The following is an 18,674-nucleotide window of genomic DNA, read 5'->3' as shown; positions in this document are numbered from 1 at the left end:
CTCACCATCAGAAACGAATAAATTTTACCCAAGCATCTGCTACATTTTTATTATTTGCTATTTACCTATCCTTGAAGGTCATCAGGACTAGGTGAGGCATTGAAATGATCCAAGGTTATGGTTGAAATATGTTTCCTGTTTCCTGTGTCTTCTTTGGTTCCCCAAGGTTGAGTTGAGTGTTGCTTTTATGTTCTCTCTCTTATTTTCTCTCTTATTCATCTTAGGGGTTTTTAGTCTGCTGAGTCGGACATGTTTGATCCTTGCTGCATGCTGATGCTTCTATTTTTCTTGGGAAGTTTATTTTTTTCTGAGCTCTCCTTTGTGACTATCTTTCTTCCTCTTTTTTAATATTTTTTTCTCTTTTAATTTTATTTATTTTTTCCTTATATAGTACTGAGGAATGACACCCAGGGCCTCAGGCATGCTGTGCAAGCACTCTACCACTAAGTCACATTCCTAGCCCCTCTTCCTCTTCTGAATGGAGTCTCCAGTATGGTTTGCCATACTACTTAATGGGTATCAACTACTTTAGTTCATGCTTATCTTAGAAGGTCCTTATTCCTCCATCAGTATTGGAGATATATTGTTCTGTGCCTTTGGGGCTTGGTGTGTTTCTGCTGAAAGATCTGAGGTGATGCTGTTGGGTTTACTTTTGTAAGCAAGTTTGGGGGTCGGGGCTCATTTGTAGCTCTCAGTATCTTTTTATTGCTCTCTAGTGTTGGCATTTTAATATAATGTGATACAGGAGGTCCTTTGCTGCCCATGTCTATTGAGTATTTTGTATGTGGATTTCCATATCTTCCCAAAGTTTGGGTGAATTATACAATCATGAAATGGGTTTTCTATACTCTTAGTTTGTATCTCAACTCTTTCTGCTCCAGAGATTATAAAGTTTGGTCTCTTGCTTGTGTTCCAGAATCTTTGAAGGCTGTGGTCATGCTTGTTCTCCCCACAACCCCTCTCTCTCGCTGAGTACAGAATTTCTGCAGTCTTACCTCAATGTTTTATCTTGTGCTTGTTCTAGTCTACTAATGATGCCTTCTGCTCTGTGTTTTATTTGTGATTTACAGAGGTTCTCATTTCCAACATTTTCATTCAGTGTTTTGTCTTTGTTTTTGTTTCCAGAATCTCCTTGTCCTTTGCTGAATATCTTATCTGTGTTGATTACTTTCTTGGACTTATTTCCTTTCTTAATTTGTCTGTTTGAATCTTCTTTAAGAACTCTTTTATAACTTTATTTTGCTCTTTAAAAAATTTTAAATATAGTTGTTTTTTTTGGGGGGGGTCCAGTCGTGGGCCCTGAACTGTGGGCCTGGGCGTTGTCCCTCAGCTCTTCAGCTCAAGGCTAGCGCTCTACCACTTGAGCCACAGCGCCACTTCCGGCTTTTTTCATTTTGCTTATGTGGTGCTGAGGAATCGAACCCAGGGCCTCATGCATGCAAGGCAAGCGCTCTACCACTGAGCCATCTTCCCAGCCCTAAAAATAGTTTTATTGATATAATTATGGTGTTATACAGAGGGTTATCATTCACAATTCAGGCAATGTATACGTTTATTATTTTTGGGAGGTGGGTCAGTCATAGGGCTTGAACTCCGGGCCTGGGCACTTTTTCTGAGCCCTTTTTGCTCAAGGTTAGTCCTCTATCACTTTGTGCCTCAGCTCCACTTCTGCTTTTCTGGTATGGAGATAAGAGTCTCACTGATCCAGGCACTGGTGACCTGTAATCCTAGCTACTCTGGAGGCTGAGATCTGAAGATTGCAATTCAAAGCCAGCACAGGCAGGATAGTCTGTGAGACTCTTATCCCCAATCAACAACCCAGAAAACAGGAAGTGGCACTGTGGCTCAAGTGGTAGAACACTAGCTTTGAGCTGAAGAGCTCAGGGACAGCACTCAGGCTGAGTTCAAGCTCCATGTCTAACAACAAAAAAAAAAGAGTCTCACAGACTTTCCTGCCCACACTGGCTTTGAACTGCAATCCTCAGATCTCAGCCTCCAGAGCAGCTAGGATTACATGTGTGAGTCATGAGAGCCTGGCCAACATGGGTTATTTATGTTGCTGTTTCTGTGTGCTTTATTTTTTTTGGGGGGGGGGATAAAGGAGGAGTGCAGAAAGGGAGGGAAGAAGATGAACAAATGCAATCATGGTATTCAGCATATACAATGTGGAAAATGAACTGTGCAACTTGGGAGCAGAGATGGCAGGGGAAAATTGGAAGAAAGCAAAGGATGGAGTAACATTGTCCAAAAAAGAGGTGTACATGTCAGATGTGGGGAGCCCATGCCTGTAATATAGCTACTCGGAAGGCTGAGATTTGGGGATCGCAATTCAAAGGCAGCATGGGCAAGAAAGTCTTAAGACTCATACCTCCAAAAAAACTACCAGAAAAGCAGAAGTGGAGCTCAGGCACAAAGTGATAGATAACTAACTTTGAGCAAAAGGGGCTCAGAGACAGCTCCCAGACCCTGAGTACAAGCCCTATGACTAACCCACCCCCCAAAATAATAAATGTATACATTGCCTGAATTGTGAAATGATAACCCTCTGCATAACACCATAATTATATCAATAAAACTATATTTTAAAAAAGTTTAAAGAGGGGCTGGGAAGGTGGCTCAGTGGTAGAGTGCTTGCCTTGTATGCATGAGGCCCTGGGTTCAATTCCTCAGCATCTCATAAGCAAAAAGAAAAAAGCCGGAAGTGGCACTGTGGCTCAAGTGGTAGAGTGCTAGCCTTGAGCTGAAGAGCTGAGGGACAGTGCCCAGGCCCACAGTTCAGGCCCCATGACCAGACCCCCCCAAAAAAAACCAAAACCAAAAACAAAAATTTTTAAAGAGCAAAATAAAGTTATAAAAGAGTTCTTAAAGAAGATTCAAACAGACAAATTAAGAAAGGAAATAAGTCCAAGAAAGTAATCAACACAGATAAGATATTCAGCAAAGGACAAGGAGATTCTGGAAACAAAAACAAAGACAAAACACTGAATGAAAATGTTGGAAATGAGAACCTCTGTAAATCACAAATAAAACACAGAGCAGAAGGCATCATTAGTAGACTAGAACAAGCACAAGATAAAACATTGAGGTAAGACTGCAGAAATTCTGTACTCAGCGAGAGAGAGGGGTTGTGGGGAGAACAAGCATGACCACAGCCTTCAAAGATTCTGGAACACAAGCAAGAGACCAAACTTTATAATCTCTGGAGCAGAAAGAGTTGAGATACAAACTAAGAGTATAGAAAACCCATTTCATGATTGTATAATTCACCCAAACTTTGGGAAGATATGGAAATCCACATACAAAATACTCAATAGACATGGGCAGCAAAGGACCTCCTGTATCACATTATATTAAAATGCCAAAGCCGGCCACCAGTGGCTCTAGCTGGGCACTAGTGGCTCACACCTGTAATCCTAGCTACTCAGGAGGCTGAGATCTGAGGATCACGGTTCAAAGCCAGCACAGACAGAAAAGTCCAGGAGACTCTTACCTCCAATAAACCACTAGAAAACCGGAAGTGGCGCTGTGGCTCAAGAGGTAGAGCACTCATCTTGAGCTGAAGAGCGCAGGGACGGTGCCCAAGCCCAGAGCTCAAACCCCAAGACCAAAAAATAAATAAATAAATAAAATGCCAAGACTAAAGAGCAATAAAAAGATATTGAGAGCTACAAATGAACCCTGACTCCCAAACTTGCTTACAAGCCTTACAAGAGTTCAATCCCTAGCACCACCCAAAAACAAAATTAATTTATAATTCCTTAGAGCACTATCCTTGAGCAAAAAAGCTCCAAGACAGCACCTAGACCCTGAGTTCAAGTCCCAGAACCAACAAATAAAAATGAAAATAATAATTCTGGATAAAGAGCTGGCACTCTCTAGTAAGAGGTCCAAGAATGCTACGGGTAAGGATACCTCCTCACCCTTTGACAGACGATTCAAGAGAGAGGAGTCACTATACGGTACAACTCTGAGTTTGTCCCAAGCGAGGTTTGCAAATTGTACCCATGTCATCCAGGCTGGTATTCTGCTAGCAAAGTGGACTGCAACGCAACCAGGGTTCTCTAGCTATGGCTGGCTGGGGGCCGGGGATGGGGGGACAGTACCTCCAGTATGGGGTGAGCAGATCATACCCTCACAAAGTTTGCATTCTCCATCCCATTATACTGGGAAAAGGTTGGGGGAGGGGAGCGGGCAGCTCCAACCTGGTCCTTAGCAAAAGTTTCCCTTTGTGTCTAGTGTAGATATAAAATGATATTCAGCTTCTCTGCGTGTCACCCCGGCTCTGTCTCACATTTATTGATGTCTTCCTAAGTCACTTGCCTTTTCATTGTAGCTACATCACTAGGTCCTATGATCAGACTCACAAAAACAGGACTATCAGGAGAGCTTTACATCTCTCAGATCCGTTATTCCCAGAACCCATCATGAAGAAACACCCCTGTAATCTGAGCTGCCTGGAAGGTAGAAATAGGAGGATCATGCTATGAGGCCAAGCAGGAAACCCCAACTGAAAAACTAAAAACATAAACCAACTGGTATAATGATTCAAGCCACAAATACTTGCCGAGCAAATGCAAGCCACAGAGTTCAATCCCTAGCCTCACCCAAAAACAAAATTAACTAATGATTCCCTAGTATTCTACAAGTAAACTGATATAATTCTCCATCAGGTTCGAAGTCCAGCAATCACGTTGGAATCATAGAACTGTCTGATGACCACGTCACTTATGTGCTGCTCAAAGAAATCCTCAAGATTTATCTAGTTTGCATGGTAAGTTATACAGGACTCGAGGCACCAACACACAGTGAAACCAAAGGAGGATGTTCTTAGGGAGGAACACAATGGTGCAATACCTGTGGGGATCCAATACAAAATAATATTTATGAAAATGAACTCCAAGAAATGGAAACAAGAGGGGTTTTTTCTTGTTGGTATTTTTTCATTTTATTTTCTTTATGCCTTGTTTGTTTGTCTGTCTTTGGGAGGATAAGGCAGAGGCACAGAAATGGGGGCAAAGGATGAATAAATGCAGCCGTGGAGCTCACTGGACACTATGCTGAAAATGAGCTATACAACTTGTGGGTGGGGATGGGAGGGAAAAACTGGGAGAGAGCTAGGGAAGGGGTGACATTGTCCAAAAAGAAATGTACTCCTTACCTGACTTATGTCACCTTTATAATAACAACAAAAAAATTAAACTTTATTGTAAAGGGGCTGGGAAGGTGGCTCAGTGGTAGAGCGCTTGCCTTGCACGCATCAGGCCCTGGGTTCAATTCTTCAGCACCACATAAGCAAAAAGAAAAAAGCCGGAAGTGGTGCTGTGGCTCAAGTGGTAGAGCGCTAGCCTTGAGCTGAAGAGCTGAGGGACAGTGCCCAGGCCCAGAGTTCAGGCCCCACGACCGGACACACACAAAAAAAAAAAACCCAAACTTTATTGTAAAGGTGATATACAGAAGAGTTACAGTGACAGAAGTCAGGTAAGGAGTAGATTTCTTTTTGAACAGTGTTACCCTCTCCCTCATTTTCTCCCTCTTAAAAGATTTACCCAGATCAACTGAAGGAGCTTCGTCCTCTTCCACGCTTTATTCTGAGCAAGGACAGTCCTTGAGTCATAGAGTATCTCACCTCAACACTTTTCTCAGAGCCTTGGCGACATCCTTATTGCGGAGCGTGTAGATGAGGGGGTTGAGGGTGGGGGTGATTATACTGTAGAACACAGACCCGACTTTGTCCTGCAGTGGGGTGTGCTGAGACCGGGGCCTCATATAGGAGAAGATGGATGCCCCAAAGAAGAGCGCCACCACCGTGAGGTGAGAGCTGCATGTGGCAAAGGCGTGCCTCTTCCTGCCAGCCGAGCGCATGTGGACCACGCTGTGCAGGATGAAGGCATAGGAGGTGGACACCAGGAGGATGGGGATGAGGAGAAGGATGAGGCTGCTGGTGTACACGGTGCTCTCGTAGGCAGTGATGTCAGCACACACCAGCTTCACCACTGCTGGGTACTCACAGTAGAAGTGCTGGATCTCCCGGGCTCCACAGAAAGGGAAATGCATCAGGACCACAGTGTGGATGAGGGAATTCATGGACCCTCCCAGCCACGACATAGCAGCCATCATCAGAACTACCCTTCTGCTCATGAGCACAGAATAACGCAGAGGGTGACAGATGGCCACGTAGCGGTCATAGGACATGAGAGTTAAGAGCAGGCACTCAGCACTACCCATCCACAGGTAGAGGAAGTGCTGGGTCCCACAGCCCACAAAGGAGATGGATTTCTTCCCAGAGAGATAGTTGGCTGCCATCTTGGGGATGGTGGTGGACACGTGCATCAGGTCCATGAGGGAAAGCTGGCTGAGCAGCAGGTACATGGGAGTGTGCAAGCGGCCGTCTACCCAGATGAGGAGGATGGTGAGGGAGTTGCCACCCACTGCGATGAGGAAGACAGCCAAGATCAGGGAGAAAAGAAAGAGGTGAGCAAGGGAGTCATCCAAGAGGCCCTCGAGGATGAAGTCTGCCAGGGAACTGTGGTTCCCCTCCCACATGTCCACGTTCTCATTCCCTGGGAAACAGAGTAGGGAGGAAGATGAGTGACACCAGAAATCCTGGGCTCTGGCGACCTGACAGTCACACAAGCATTGCCCCTCCCTTTTTTGTGTGCACATACTGGGACTGGAACTTGAACTCAGGTCCTGGGAATCCTCCCAGAGCTTTGTTTTCTCAAACTTAGTGCTCTACTATTTGAGCCACAGCTCCCCTGGTGGCTTTTTGCTGGTTAATTGTAGATAAGAGTCTCAAGGAGCCGGGCGCTGGTGGCTCACGCCTGTAATCCTAGCTATTCCAGAGGCTGAGATCTGAGGATCACAGTTCAAAGCCATCCCAGCAGGAAAAGTCTGTGAGACTGTTATCTCCAATAAGCCACCAGAAAACTGGAAGTGGCGCTGTGGCTTAAGCAGTAGAGCGTTCACCTTGAGCTGAAGGGACAGTGCCCAGACGTAGAGTTCAAGCCCCATGACCCACAAAAAAAAAGTCTCAAGGACTTTTCTGCCAGACTGGCTTCAAACCACGATCCTCAGATCTCAGCCTCTTGTGTAGCTAGGATGACAGGCATGAGCCATTGGTGCCCAGTCACACATTCATGGCATGAAATGATGATGTTCCTTCTATCCAGCCATATTCCAAAACATTGTCTGTTGATGTTTTGAATTTTGATTGACATTTAATCTCATTTTAACACCACATTATTAACCACATAGTAAAAGAAGTATTTTAAAACATGGAATTAAAGCTGGGCACTGGTGGCTCACACCTGTCATCCTAGCTACTCAAGAGGCTGAGATCTGAGGATCATGGTTTTCCAGCCTGGGCAGGAAAGTCCTTGAAACTTATCACCAATGAACCCCCAGGAAACAAGAAGTGGTGCTGTGGCTCAAAAAGGAAGAGCAGTAGCCTTGAGCTAGTAAGTTCAGAGACAGCATCCAGGCCCTGAGTTTAAGGCCCATAACTGACAAGAAAAAAAAAAAGATAGAAATCATCCCAAATTTAGGGGCTTAGGTTGCCCTACCAGACAAGGAAGCATGACCAATTGCAGACAAATGAAATGTGAAAGGGAAAAGGAAAATTGATAACCATAAATAATATACCAACTAAAACCATGTGAGCAATTGATAGAATAAAAATATGAATAATATGTTCTGGGTGCTGGTGGCTCAGACCTGTCATCCTAGCTACTCAGAGCCTGAGATCTGAGGACTGTGGTTCGAAGACAGCCTGGGCAGCAAAGTCAGTGAGACTCGATTCCAATTAACTTCCAAAAAAGCCAGAAGTTGAAATGTGGCTCAAAACGTAGAGCATTATTCTTGAGCAAAAAAGCTCAGGAACAGCACTCAGGTCCTGAGTTTAAACACACACACACACACACACACACACACACACACACACACACACACACACACACAAATTAATAAAATGGACATTCCTTCCTTATTTAACATGAACACTACATAGTAATATTACATAAACAGTGTGTTGGCTTCAGATCTTGTAATTCTGCATAAAAAGAGGAGTATTAGGGCTGGGAAGGTGGCTCAGTGGTAGAGCGCTTGTCTTGCATGCTTGAGGCCCTGGGTTTGATTCCTCAGCACCACATAAGCAGAAGAAGAAGAAAAAGCCGGAAGAGGCTCCGTGGCTCAAGTGGTTGAGTGCTAGCCTTGAGCTGAAGAGCTGAGGGACAGCGCCCAGGCCCAGAGTTCAGGCCCCATGACCAGACCAAAAAAAAAAAAAAAGAGGAGTATTAGCCATATATGTGTGGCTCATGTCTGTAATTCCAGCTACTTAGGAGGCTGAGGTCTAAGCATCACAGTTTGAAGCCAGCCAGGGCAGGAAAGTCTGTGAGACTCTTTTTTTTTTTCTTTTTTTTGATGGGGGTCCAGTTGTGGACCTGAACTCTGGGTCTGGGCGCTGTCCCTCAGCTCTTCAGCTCAAGGCTAGCGCTCTACCACTTGAGCCACAGCAACACTTCTGGCTTTTTTTTCTGCTTATGTGGTGCTGTGGAATCGAACCCAGTGCCTCATGCATGCAAGGCAAGCGCTCTACCACTGAGCCACCTTCCCAGCCCATCTGTGAGACTCTTATCCCCAATTAATCACCAAAAAGCTGTACGTGGAACTGTGGCTCCAGTGATAGAGCACTAGTCTTGAGCACAAAAGCTCAGGAACAGCACCCAGGGCCTAGGTTCAAGCCCCAGAAGTGGCAAAAAAAAAAAATTGTCTGCATTTAGACACAAAGGATGATATAAGAAATATGTATAAATGCCAGGTGGACATGAAAGGAAGCATATTTTACATACCTAAAATAAACCAGGTATGTCCTGTTTATGTCTATCAAATTATAAACAAGAGAGGCCAAACTAGGATTTTTTGAGGGGGAGTGCTGGTCGTGGGGCCTGAACTCTGGGCCTGGGTTCTGTCCCTCAGCTCTTCAGCTCAAGGCTAGTGCTCTACCACTTGAGCCACCTTCCCAGCCCCTAGGATTTTTTTTTTAGTCAGACTTCCCAATCTACCTTTCGGGGCTGGGAAGGTGGCTCAGTGGTAGAGTGCTTGCCTTGCATGCATGAGGCCCTGGGTTCGATTCCTCAGCACCATAGAAGCAGAAACAAAAAAGCCCGAAGTGGCACTGTGGCTCAAGTGGTAGAGTGCTAGCCTTGAGCTGAAGAGCTGAGGGACAGCGCCCAGGCCCAGAGTTCAGGCCCTACGACTGGACCCAAAAAAAAAAAATCTACCTTTCATCTAATTCTCACGTGCATACTAATAAGCTTAATTTCCATGTGAAGGCAAAACTAAAAAATGAAAAACTGAAACTAAACAGAACCTCTGAACAGCCACTCTCGCCATTGTTTTCTTTGCAAATATCTAGACCCTCACACATCCCAGAGTTTTTACTTATGGTTCAAAGCAAATAACCAGGCATTGACCACAGTCTCCAAAGTATAATTTGATCAGGAAAAAAAGAGGGCACATTATTTTTTTTTTGGGGGGGGTCCGGTCGTGGGGCCTGAACTCTGGGCCTGGGCGCTGTCCTTCCGGCTTTTTTCTTTTTGCTTATGTGGTGCTGAGGAATCGAACCCAGGGCCTCAGGCATGCAAGGCAAGCGCTCTACCACTGAGCCACCTTCCCAGCCCCACATTATTTTTTTTTGTCTCTCGCCAACGAATACCATTTTGATGACACACTCTGCTACTTCACAGTAGATTTTTTTTTTTTTTTTTGTCGGTTGTGGGGCTTGAACTCTGGGCCTGGGTGCTGTCCCTCAGCTCTTCAGCTCAAGGCGAGCACTCTACCACTTGAGCTACAGCGCCACTTCTGGTTTTCTGGTGGTTTATTGGAGATAGGAGTCTCATGGTCTCTCCTGCCCAGGCTGGCTTTGAACCGCGATCCTCAGATCTCAGCCTCCTGAGTAGCTAGGATTACAGGCGTGAGCCACCAGCGCCCGGCTTCACAGTAGATTTCTGTAGACTCACACCACTCTCTCTCCATGCTTACCCAGTCACTACCTCCTTCCTCCTTATCATCCCTCCCAGTCTCCATAGCAGAAGTTTTCATCATCTGACCTTTATCTCTCACGTCCTCCTTTAAGCCACCGTCTGGGTCATTTCCCATTCTCATTTGTGACACTCAATTGACTTTTTCTTCCTTTACCCAGGAGCTTCCATAATGGGTGGACAAAATGTCACATTCTGCTGGGCACCAGTGGCTCACACCTGTAATCCTAGCTATTTAGGAGGCTGAGACACAGAGGACCAAAAAGTTCAAAGGCAGCCTAGACAGAAAAAATGTTGGGGAGATTTCATCTCCAAAATAGCCAGGCTGGTACAGCACCAGCCATGAGCAAAAAAAAAAAAAAAAAAAATTACAGCCTAACAAGAGTGCAAGGCCTTAAATTCAAGTCATGGTACACACACACACACACACACACACACACACACATGGAATAATCTAACAGTGTCTTCTATCCTAATAAATGTTTCCAGGACATCTTAAGCCCCAACCTTTTCTTACCTGGAAATTCCTCTTCATAGACTTGAGGCCTCCACAAGCTTAGACGTGAAACCAACCAAGCAGCTGGTCTGACAAAATAACCGTCTTTCTATTCTGGCATTGAAGTCAGAGCCTCTGGGTTTCTTAGGCCAGCGTGCTATCCCTTAATTCATGCCTCCAATGCATATACTGCCCTTCCACCATCCAAACCATCTTTTGGTGACTTCCTTCTCTCACCCTGGAGGCCTCCATTCATGTCAGCATGGACACAGACCCTGCCCCAACAGTCACCATGGTTTGCAGTAATACCTCCCTTGTCAGAGCAACAAGACAGATGGCTTTCTCCTCCTCCCACAATCAGTGCTCACATCTTGAGCCCATAGCTGAGCAAGATTATGTAACTGAACTGCTCTAGCCCCTACTAGTTGGCCCTTGGAAATAGGAAGATGTTTTCTCTGATTCTAAACATACATTTGTGCTGAGTATTAGTGGCCCACACCTGTAATACCACCTACTCAGGAGGCTAAGAGCTAAGGATCGTGGTTCAAAGACAACCCAGGCAGGAAAGTCTGTGAGACTCTATATCTCCAATTTACCACCAAAAAGCCAGAAGTAAAGCTGTGGCTCAAGGGGTAAGTGCACTAGCCTTTAGCAAAAAAAGAGCTCAGGGACAGAGCCCCAGCCCTGAGTTCAAGCCTCAAGACTGTTACAGAAATAAAATAAATGTACATTTGAGCCACTTTTCCATTACCTGACCTGGACAATAGAATTGCCCATAGATGTTATCTGCTTGAGATACTAAACCCAATATTAGCTTAATCATCACAGTACTAGCTTAACACAGTACTAAACACAGTACTCACTTGATCATCAACATCTAGAGGAAAAAGAAAATCTGCTTTGGGTTTTCTGCAGTTAGTGACCATAAGGAACTCACTTCCTATCCTTTCCCTCTTCTGTATTTAATTAAATTGAAAGGCGGAATTTTTACAGTCAGAAAGCACCTTCCTGACAGCCCCAAGATTTTCTCCACAGTTCTCAAGGAATAAGAATGAGCACAGATTTGGCCTGGCACAAGCCAGCTGTGAGGAAGATGAGAACCATCTTTGAGAAATGAAAGCTGCCCACTGGCCACAGAAACCTCTGATGCCAGCGGAAGCAAACGGGGGATCCTAAATAGATGGTCCCAGAAGACACATCCTGGGTCTCCCCTGGGGACCAGCACCCAAGATACCAATAAACTGTGCAGCCACTAATATATGCATCCCCAAATGTCTTTATTGCCATGGGTTTTGAGGGAGTGAGGGTAGGAGATATTTCTGGGAGACTGGCTCTGGAGTTCACATGGGAATACTCACTCCAGGGCCCAATTAACCACACCAGGCTGACAAACCATCCTCAGGGTCTAAGTTTTGTTTTCATGTTGAAATCCAGGTCCTTGTTATTATTTCTCACTCAAGCTTTGCCAGAAGACAATTTGAGAATCTGATCTCACACCTACTGGGGCTTTTTGAGTTTTCCTAGAGGAAAGAACTCAAGAAATGGAAGCAGGTAATTGCCATCCTTGCACGATCCCTCTCTCTCTCTCTCACACACACACACACACTTTAATCCCAGTGGAGAAGAAGGAAGAGGAAGAAGAGAAAGAAGAAAAGAAGGAACAGGAAGAAAAGAAGAAAGGAGGAGGAGGAGGAAAGAGGAAGAGGAGGAAGGAAGGAAGAGAATTACCACTAAATCACTGCCAGAGAGATTATTATTGAAATTCTGGGAGGAAAGCATTAATATGTCAAAAACAAGAAGTGACATTATGGACAGCTTGAACGCTCTTATTCTTTCTGTATGTTGTAATTATTTTTCTAAATAACTACACAAGACTTTCCTCTTGCAGCCAGAGATTTTTTTTTCAATTTTTTTTTTTTTTTTTTGTCGGTCGTGGGGCTTGAACTCTGGGCCTGGGCACTGTCCCTCAGCTCTTCAGCTCAAGGCAAGTGCTCTACCACTTGAGCTACAGCGCCACTTCCAGTTTTCTGGTGGTTTATTGGAGATAGGAGTCTCACGGTCTCTCCTGCCCGGGCTGGCTTTGAACCGCGATCCTCAGATCTCAGCCTCCTGAGTAGCAAGGATTACAGGCATGAGCCACCAGCGCCCGGCTTTTTTTTTTTTCAATTTTTTTGTGCCTGTCCTGGGGCTTAAACTCAGGGCCTAGGCACTGTCCCTGAGCTTTTTTTCACTCTAGGTTGGTGCTCTATCACTTGAGCCACAGCTCTACCTCCAGCTTTTTTTTTTTTTTTGGTGGCTAATTGGAGATAAGAATCTCAAGGACTTTCCTGCCCAGGTTGGCTGTGATCCTCAGATCTCAGCCCCCTGAGTAGCTATAATTACAGGCATGAGCCACTAGTACTTGGCTTTTTGTTCGTTTGTTTTTTTGACGGTCGTGGAACTTGAACTCTGGGCTTGCACACCGTCTCTCAGCTCTTCAGCTCAAGGCTAGTGCTGCGCCTCTTCCGGTTTGGGGAGTGGTTTTTTGAAGATAAGAGTCTCAAGGACTTCCCTGCCCGGGCTGGCTTTGGAACCACAATCCTCAGATCTCAGCCTCCTGAGTAGCTAGGATTATAGGTGTGAGCCAGCAGCACCTGGCCACTTTTTGTTTTTTGAAAACAGTTCTAGCCTAAGATCCCTAAGTATCGGATTATAGACATGTATTACCACACCTAGACAAACTATCCTTTCATATATTTTTTTTTGGGGGTCCAGTCATGGGGCCTGAACTCTGGGCCTGGGCGCTGTCCCTCAGCTCTTCAGCTCAAGGCTAGCGCTCTACCACTTGAGCCACAGCGCCACTTCTGGTTTTTTCTTTTTGCTTATGTGGTGCTGAGGAATCGAACCCAGGGCCTCAGGCCTGTAAGGCAAGCACTCTACCACTGAGCCACCTTCCCAGCCCTCCTTTTATAATTTTTATTTACATATATATTACAAAATAAATTGTAATGTCTCCACTGCCCGGTCTGATTTCAGTGCTTATTTTTCCTTCTCTGTTTAGTGACAGATTTCTGTTGATCTTAATGAAATAAATCATAAACCAACCTACAGAGTAATAAATGTCTCATGGGGGGGAGGGGAGACTGCACTAACACAAATGTGTCCAAGGTCACATAAAGCTGATCACCAGATGCCTGGCTCACAGAACAACTGATTCTTTCAAAGTACAAGATGCCAAAAATAGCTTCCTAAAAGAGACAGGCCCACATACTTCGTGTCACCAGTGACCCCAATTTATCTCAGGCTCCTGTCACTTGTGTAAGTAAGTACCTGGTGGCAAAAGAGGCCACTTCTCATGCTGAAAGTACGTGCTCAGGACTTTTTAGAGATGGAGATTTCTTCCACTGTACCTGAGGGGTGCCCCCTAGAGGAGAGACCAAGGATGCACTCTTTAATTTTGGCAGATGCAACCATATAATAAAGAACCATCTCTAAATTGGGCTTTGAAAGAAGTTTTTGTTTTGTGTGTGTGTGTGTGTGTGTGTGTGTGTGTGTGTGTGTGTGTATGTGTGTGTGTGTGTGTGTGTGTGTGTGAAAGAGAGAGAGAGAGAGAGTTCCAGGTCCTGGAACTCAGAACCTGGGTGCTGTCTTTAAGCTTTATGCTCAAGGCTAATGCTCTACCACTACAGCCACAGCTCACAGCTAGCTTTTTGAGGTTCATTGGAAATACAAGTCTCATAGACTTTCCTGCCTGGGCTGGCTTTGAACCACAATCCTCAGATCTTGGCTTCCTGAGTAGATAGAAATACAGGCATGAACCACTGGTACCCAGCTATTTAAGAAGTTTTTAATGAAAGTTGCAGATAAAATGACTAAAGTCTGGGTGCCAGTGGCTCACACCAGTAATCCTAGCTACTCAGGAGGCTGAGATCTGAGGATCTCAGTTCAAAGCCAGCCCGGGCAGGAGAGACCGTGAGACCCTGCTGCACACGTGCGGTATAGACGACACACTGCTTCCTGCAAGCCTGGACTGCTCTGCCCATTCTATGACCTTCCCAGTATACAGTCTCCAGTGTCCTACACAGGCTGCGCCTTTCCAGCCCTTGGGAAGGGCATCGCTGCCACACTGTACTGCTGTGTCTTGGGAAAGAGAAGAAGATATCATCCTCCTATGGACATGGGAAGGCCAAGGAAATGACTTTTCTCCCTCCAGTCTTCACACACCGCCCCTTCCATCAGAAGTGAAAACGGGATTGAACTTCATTCTGGCCCCTCCTGCTTCAGTAATAGCTGAAAAGAGGAAGCACTGGGCTTAGGTTCTTTTACTCTCAAATAACTTCACAACCTTCCTGACCCCTCCCATAGTGGAGAGAGAGGAAGGGAGGGAGGGGCAGAGGGAGGGAAGGGAGGAAGGAAGGAAGGAGAAGGTGAGAGAAAAAGAGAGAAAGAAAAAGATAGCAGAAGAATCCCCACTCTCTACAATCTAGAGTGTTTGGCAATTGGTGCAAAAATCCTTGTACCTTCAAGAAAACCACCTAGACAACATAGGTTTTTGTGTTCTTTCTTTCTTTCTTTCTTTCTTTCTTTCTTTCTTTCTTTCTTTCTTTCTTTCTTTCTTTCTTTCTTTCTTCCTGCCTGCCTGCCTGCCTTCCTTCTTGCCTTCCTTCCTTCCTTCCATCCTTTCTTTCTTTCTTTCTTTCTCCTTTTTGGTCCAAGACCAGGACTTGAACTCACTACCTTCCCCTTTTGCTTTGCTCATTGGCTAGCACTCTGTCAACACCCCAGTTTTGCAGTATGTTATGGTCTCGTCTGTTCCCAGATCTCAAACACATTTAGGTCCAAATCTCTAAAGCCTTTTAAGGCTTGAAAATTTCCAGTGTAAAGAGCTACATCTGCTGTGACCAACCCATTTTGAGGTCCTCCAGCATTTATCACATTTAAGTGAGATAATTGCTTTTTCAAGTGGAGTTTGTAACTTGCAGTAATTCTTCAAAATAACTGTGCAGCCTTCTATTAGGAAAGATTGGCAAGTCTAGTTCTATATAGGGCAATCATAACAGATTGGGTGTGATATCATCTTGATATAATTAGGTTCAATATAAATTTGTGTGATGTAATTAGGTATGATATAGTTTTGTAATGTCTTCATTTGGAGATTAAATATAATTTAAAGAAATGTGTATGAGGCTAGGTGTTGGTGGCTCACACCTGTAATCTTAGCTACTCAGGAGGCTGAGATCTGAGGATTGCAGTTCAAAACCAGCCCCAACAGAAAAGTTCCCATGAAACTCTTATCTCCAATTAACCACTAAAAAACTGAAAGAGGAGCCATGGCTCAAAGTGGTAGAGCACTAGCCTTGAGCGAAAGAGCTCAGGGAGCCGGGCGCTAGTGGCTCACGCCTGTAATCCTAGCTACTCAGGAGGCTGAGATCTGAGGATCGAGGTTCAAAGCCAGCCCGGGCAGGAGAGACCGTGAGACTCCTATCTCCAATAAACCACCAGAAAACTGGAAGTGGCGCTGTAGCTCAAGTGGTAGAGTGCTCGCCTTGAGCTGAAGAGCTGAGGGACAGCACCCAGGCCCAGAGTTCAAGCCCCACGACCAACCAAAAAAAAAAAAAAAAGAGCTCAGGGACAGTGCCCAGGCTTTAAGCCCCACAACTGACAAAGAAAAGAAAAGAAAGGAAAGGAAAAAAAAAAAAAAGAAATGTGGGTGCTGGGAAGGTGGCTCAGTGGTAGAGTGCTTGCCTTGCATGCATGAGGCCCTGGGTTCGATTCCTCAGCACCACATAAGCAGAAAAAGCCAGAAGTGGCACTGTGGCTCAAGTGGTAGAGCGCTAGCCTTGAGCTGAAGAGTTGAGGGACAGCGCCCAGGCCCAGAGTTCAGGCCCCATGACTGACAAAAAAAAGAAAGAAATGTGTATGGGTGCCAAGTTGATACTGAACCAAGTAATTGTAATTGTGTACCTAATTTGTGGCTTTCAGATTACCTGGGGCCAAAACTAGGATTTTTCCATTTAATTGGCCAAACTTCCCAATCTTCTGATTAATGAATACTAATCAGAAGGTGATTTGAGCTTTATTGTGAAGCGTGACTCAAAGAAAACTCAATCATTTAAATTCATGCTCTAAATGCCCACCCTATCTTTCCTTGGGTTTTTCTTCCTAAACATTTCCCTTAGATCGCCACATATTCCAGATTATTTTATTGCATTTTAAATCAAAGAACACAGACCTGGGTGCATACTTCAAGGCATAATTTGATCAAAATGAAATCACTTCTTGTTTTTGGTTATTGTGGGGCTTGAGCCCAGGGCCTGGGAGCTGTTCTGAGTTTTTTCTGCTCAAGGCTAGTGCTCTACCACTTTGACTCACAGCATCGCTTCCAGTTTCCTGATGATTAACTGGAGATATGAATCTCACAAATTTTTCTGCCCCTGTGGGCTTTGAATTGCAATCCTCAAATCTCAGCCTCCTGAGTAGCTAAGATTAGAAATCACATTTATTATCTCTTTGAATAGTAATGCAGTCTAGGATTTCATCTTTACGTCTGAAATCTTACAATGACATTTTAAAGTGACTTCCCCCTCCTGATTATTCTAACTCTATTGAGGGACCTATACACGATGCATAATTACACATCACATACACTTAATTACACACACACACACACACACCACACTTCCATTGCTCTCCTTGTGAATATCCAACTTTCTCCGTAAATCTCCAAAGCAGAAGCTTTTATCATCTGACTCTTATCTCTCTCCCTCCCTTAGAAAACCATACAGGAAGCCAGGTATCAGTGGCTCACACCTGTCATCCTAGCTACTCAGGAGACTGAGATCTGAGGATTGCAGTTCAAAGCCAGCCCAGGCAGGAAAGCCCATGAGACTCTTATGTCCAATACACTTCTCAGAAAAGGCTGCAAGTAGTACTATGGCTCAAGTGGTGGAGCACTAGTCTACAACACAAAGAGGCTCAGGGACAGTGCCCAGGCCCTGAATTCAAGCCCCAGGACCAGAAGAAGGAAAGGAGAGAAAGGAAGAAGGAAGGAAGGAAGGAAGGAAGGAAGGAAGGAAGGAAGGAAGGAAGGAAGGAAGGAAGGAAGGAAGGAAGGAAGGGAGGGAGGGAGGAAGGGAGGAAGGAAGGGAGGGGAGGGAGGGAAGGAGGAAAGGAGGGAGGGAGGAAGGGAGAGGAATAAAGGAAGGAAAGGAAGGAAGGAAGGAAGGAAGGAAGGAAGGAAGGAAGGAAGGAAGGAAGGAAGGAAGGAAGGAAGGAAGGAAGGAAGGAAGGAAGGAAGGAAAAAGAAGCCAAGCCAGACCCAGTGGCTCATGCCACTCAGAGTCTAAGATCTGAGAATCACAGTTTGAAGTCAGTCTAGGCAGAAAAGTCTGTAAGACTCTTATCACCAACTAACCAGGGGGAAAAAAGCTAGAAGTGGAGCTGTGGCTCAAGTGGTAGAGCCCCGCCTTGAGTGAAAAAACCAAGCAAGAGGGCAAAGCTCCAAGTTCAAGCCTCAGTATTGGGAAAATAAATACATAAATAATAAAACACATACAGCAGCCATCAATATTTATTGAGCCAGCCAAGAGAGAAGCAGAGTTTACAGAGACTTCTGATAGCTGCCTCCTAAATCAAGCCCAGGGCAACCACAATATTGATGGGAGACAATTCTGGTGAGAAGAACCAGTCAGGAATTCTTCAAGGAAATGCTTTCACCAGCATGGATGACAGCCTCCATTCCCTGGATGTTTTGAAGAAGATCCAGTCATAGGCTTTCCTTCAGGCAAGCTGAGCATCTTTACAACAACCCTACAAAATAAGAGATCAAGCAGGAGCTGAGACTTTTATGTAGGAGGAAAGCCCCTAAGTGGAAAAGTAAGTGGTACTATAGACTGACATTGTCATTCTGGTTCACTACAAGAAATAATCCATTGATGAAGATGGATGGGTATTGATTGATTATTGATTGAGAGATGAATTGTGGGCAGGAATCAGAACACATCTGCCTGGAAATTTGTTATGGACTTCTTATTCCCAGAAGGCTGTGGGACCTATCTTCGTTGGAGAAACACCATCAGTATGGATGATTCTGTCCCAAAAAACAGAGATTGTAGGGGCAGAGAGAGACAGAATCAGGAGTCCTTCCCACCTGCTTCTTGAAG

At 44.9% G+C, this 18,674-nt stretch overlaps 1 protein-coding gene across 1 annotated transcript; it reads right to left on the bottom strand.

Annotated features, from left to right (window-relative positions):
- Nucleotides 1–5,622: 5,622 nt before the first annotated feature.
- On the bottom strand, nt 5,623–6,543 carry LOC122113685 (olfactory receptor 2AE1). Its single transcript, XM_042686753.1, has one exon. It carries the CDS (start codon nt 6,541–6,543, stop codon nt 5,623–5,625), a length of 921 nt encoding a protein of 306 aa, XP_042542687.1.
- Between the last annotated feature and the right edge of the window lie 12,131 nt (nt 6,544–18,674).

Source organism: Dipodomys spectabilis, unplaced genomic scaffold (assembly GCF_019054845.1).
Source record: "Dipodomys spectabilis isolate Male_0828 unplaced genomic scaffold, ASM1905484v1 ptg000098l, whole genome shotgun sequence".
In the NCBI taxonomy this organism is placed as follows: Eukaryota; Metazoa; Chordata; class Mammalia; order Rodentia; family Heteromyidae; genus Dipodomys; species Dipodomys spectabilis.
Note: the sequence above shows the minus strand (reverse complement) of the source record. Positions and strands in the feature narration are given on the sequence as shown.

Bases quoted from the DNA above. Each gene is read 5' to 3' on its own strand.
- LOC122113685 (XM_042686753.1), bottom strand. From the start codon at position 6,543: ATGTGGGAGGGGAACCACAGTTCCCTGGCAGACTTCATCCTCGAGGGC.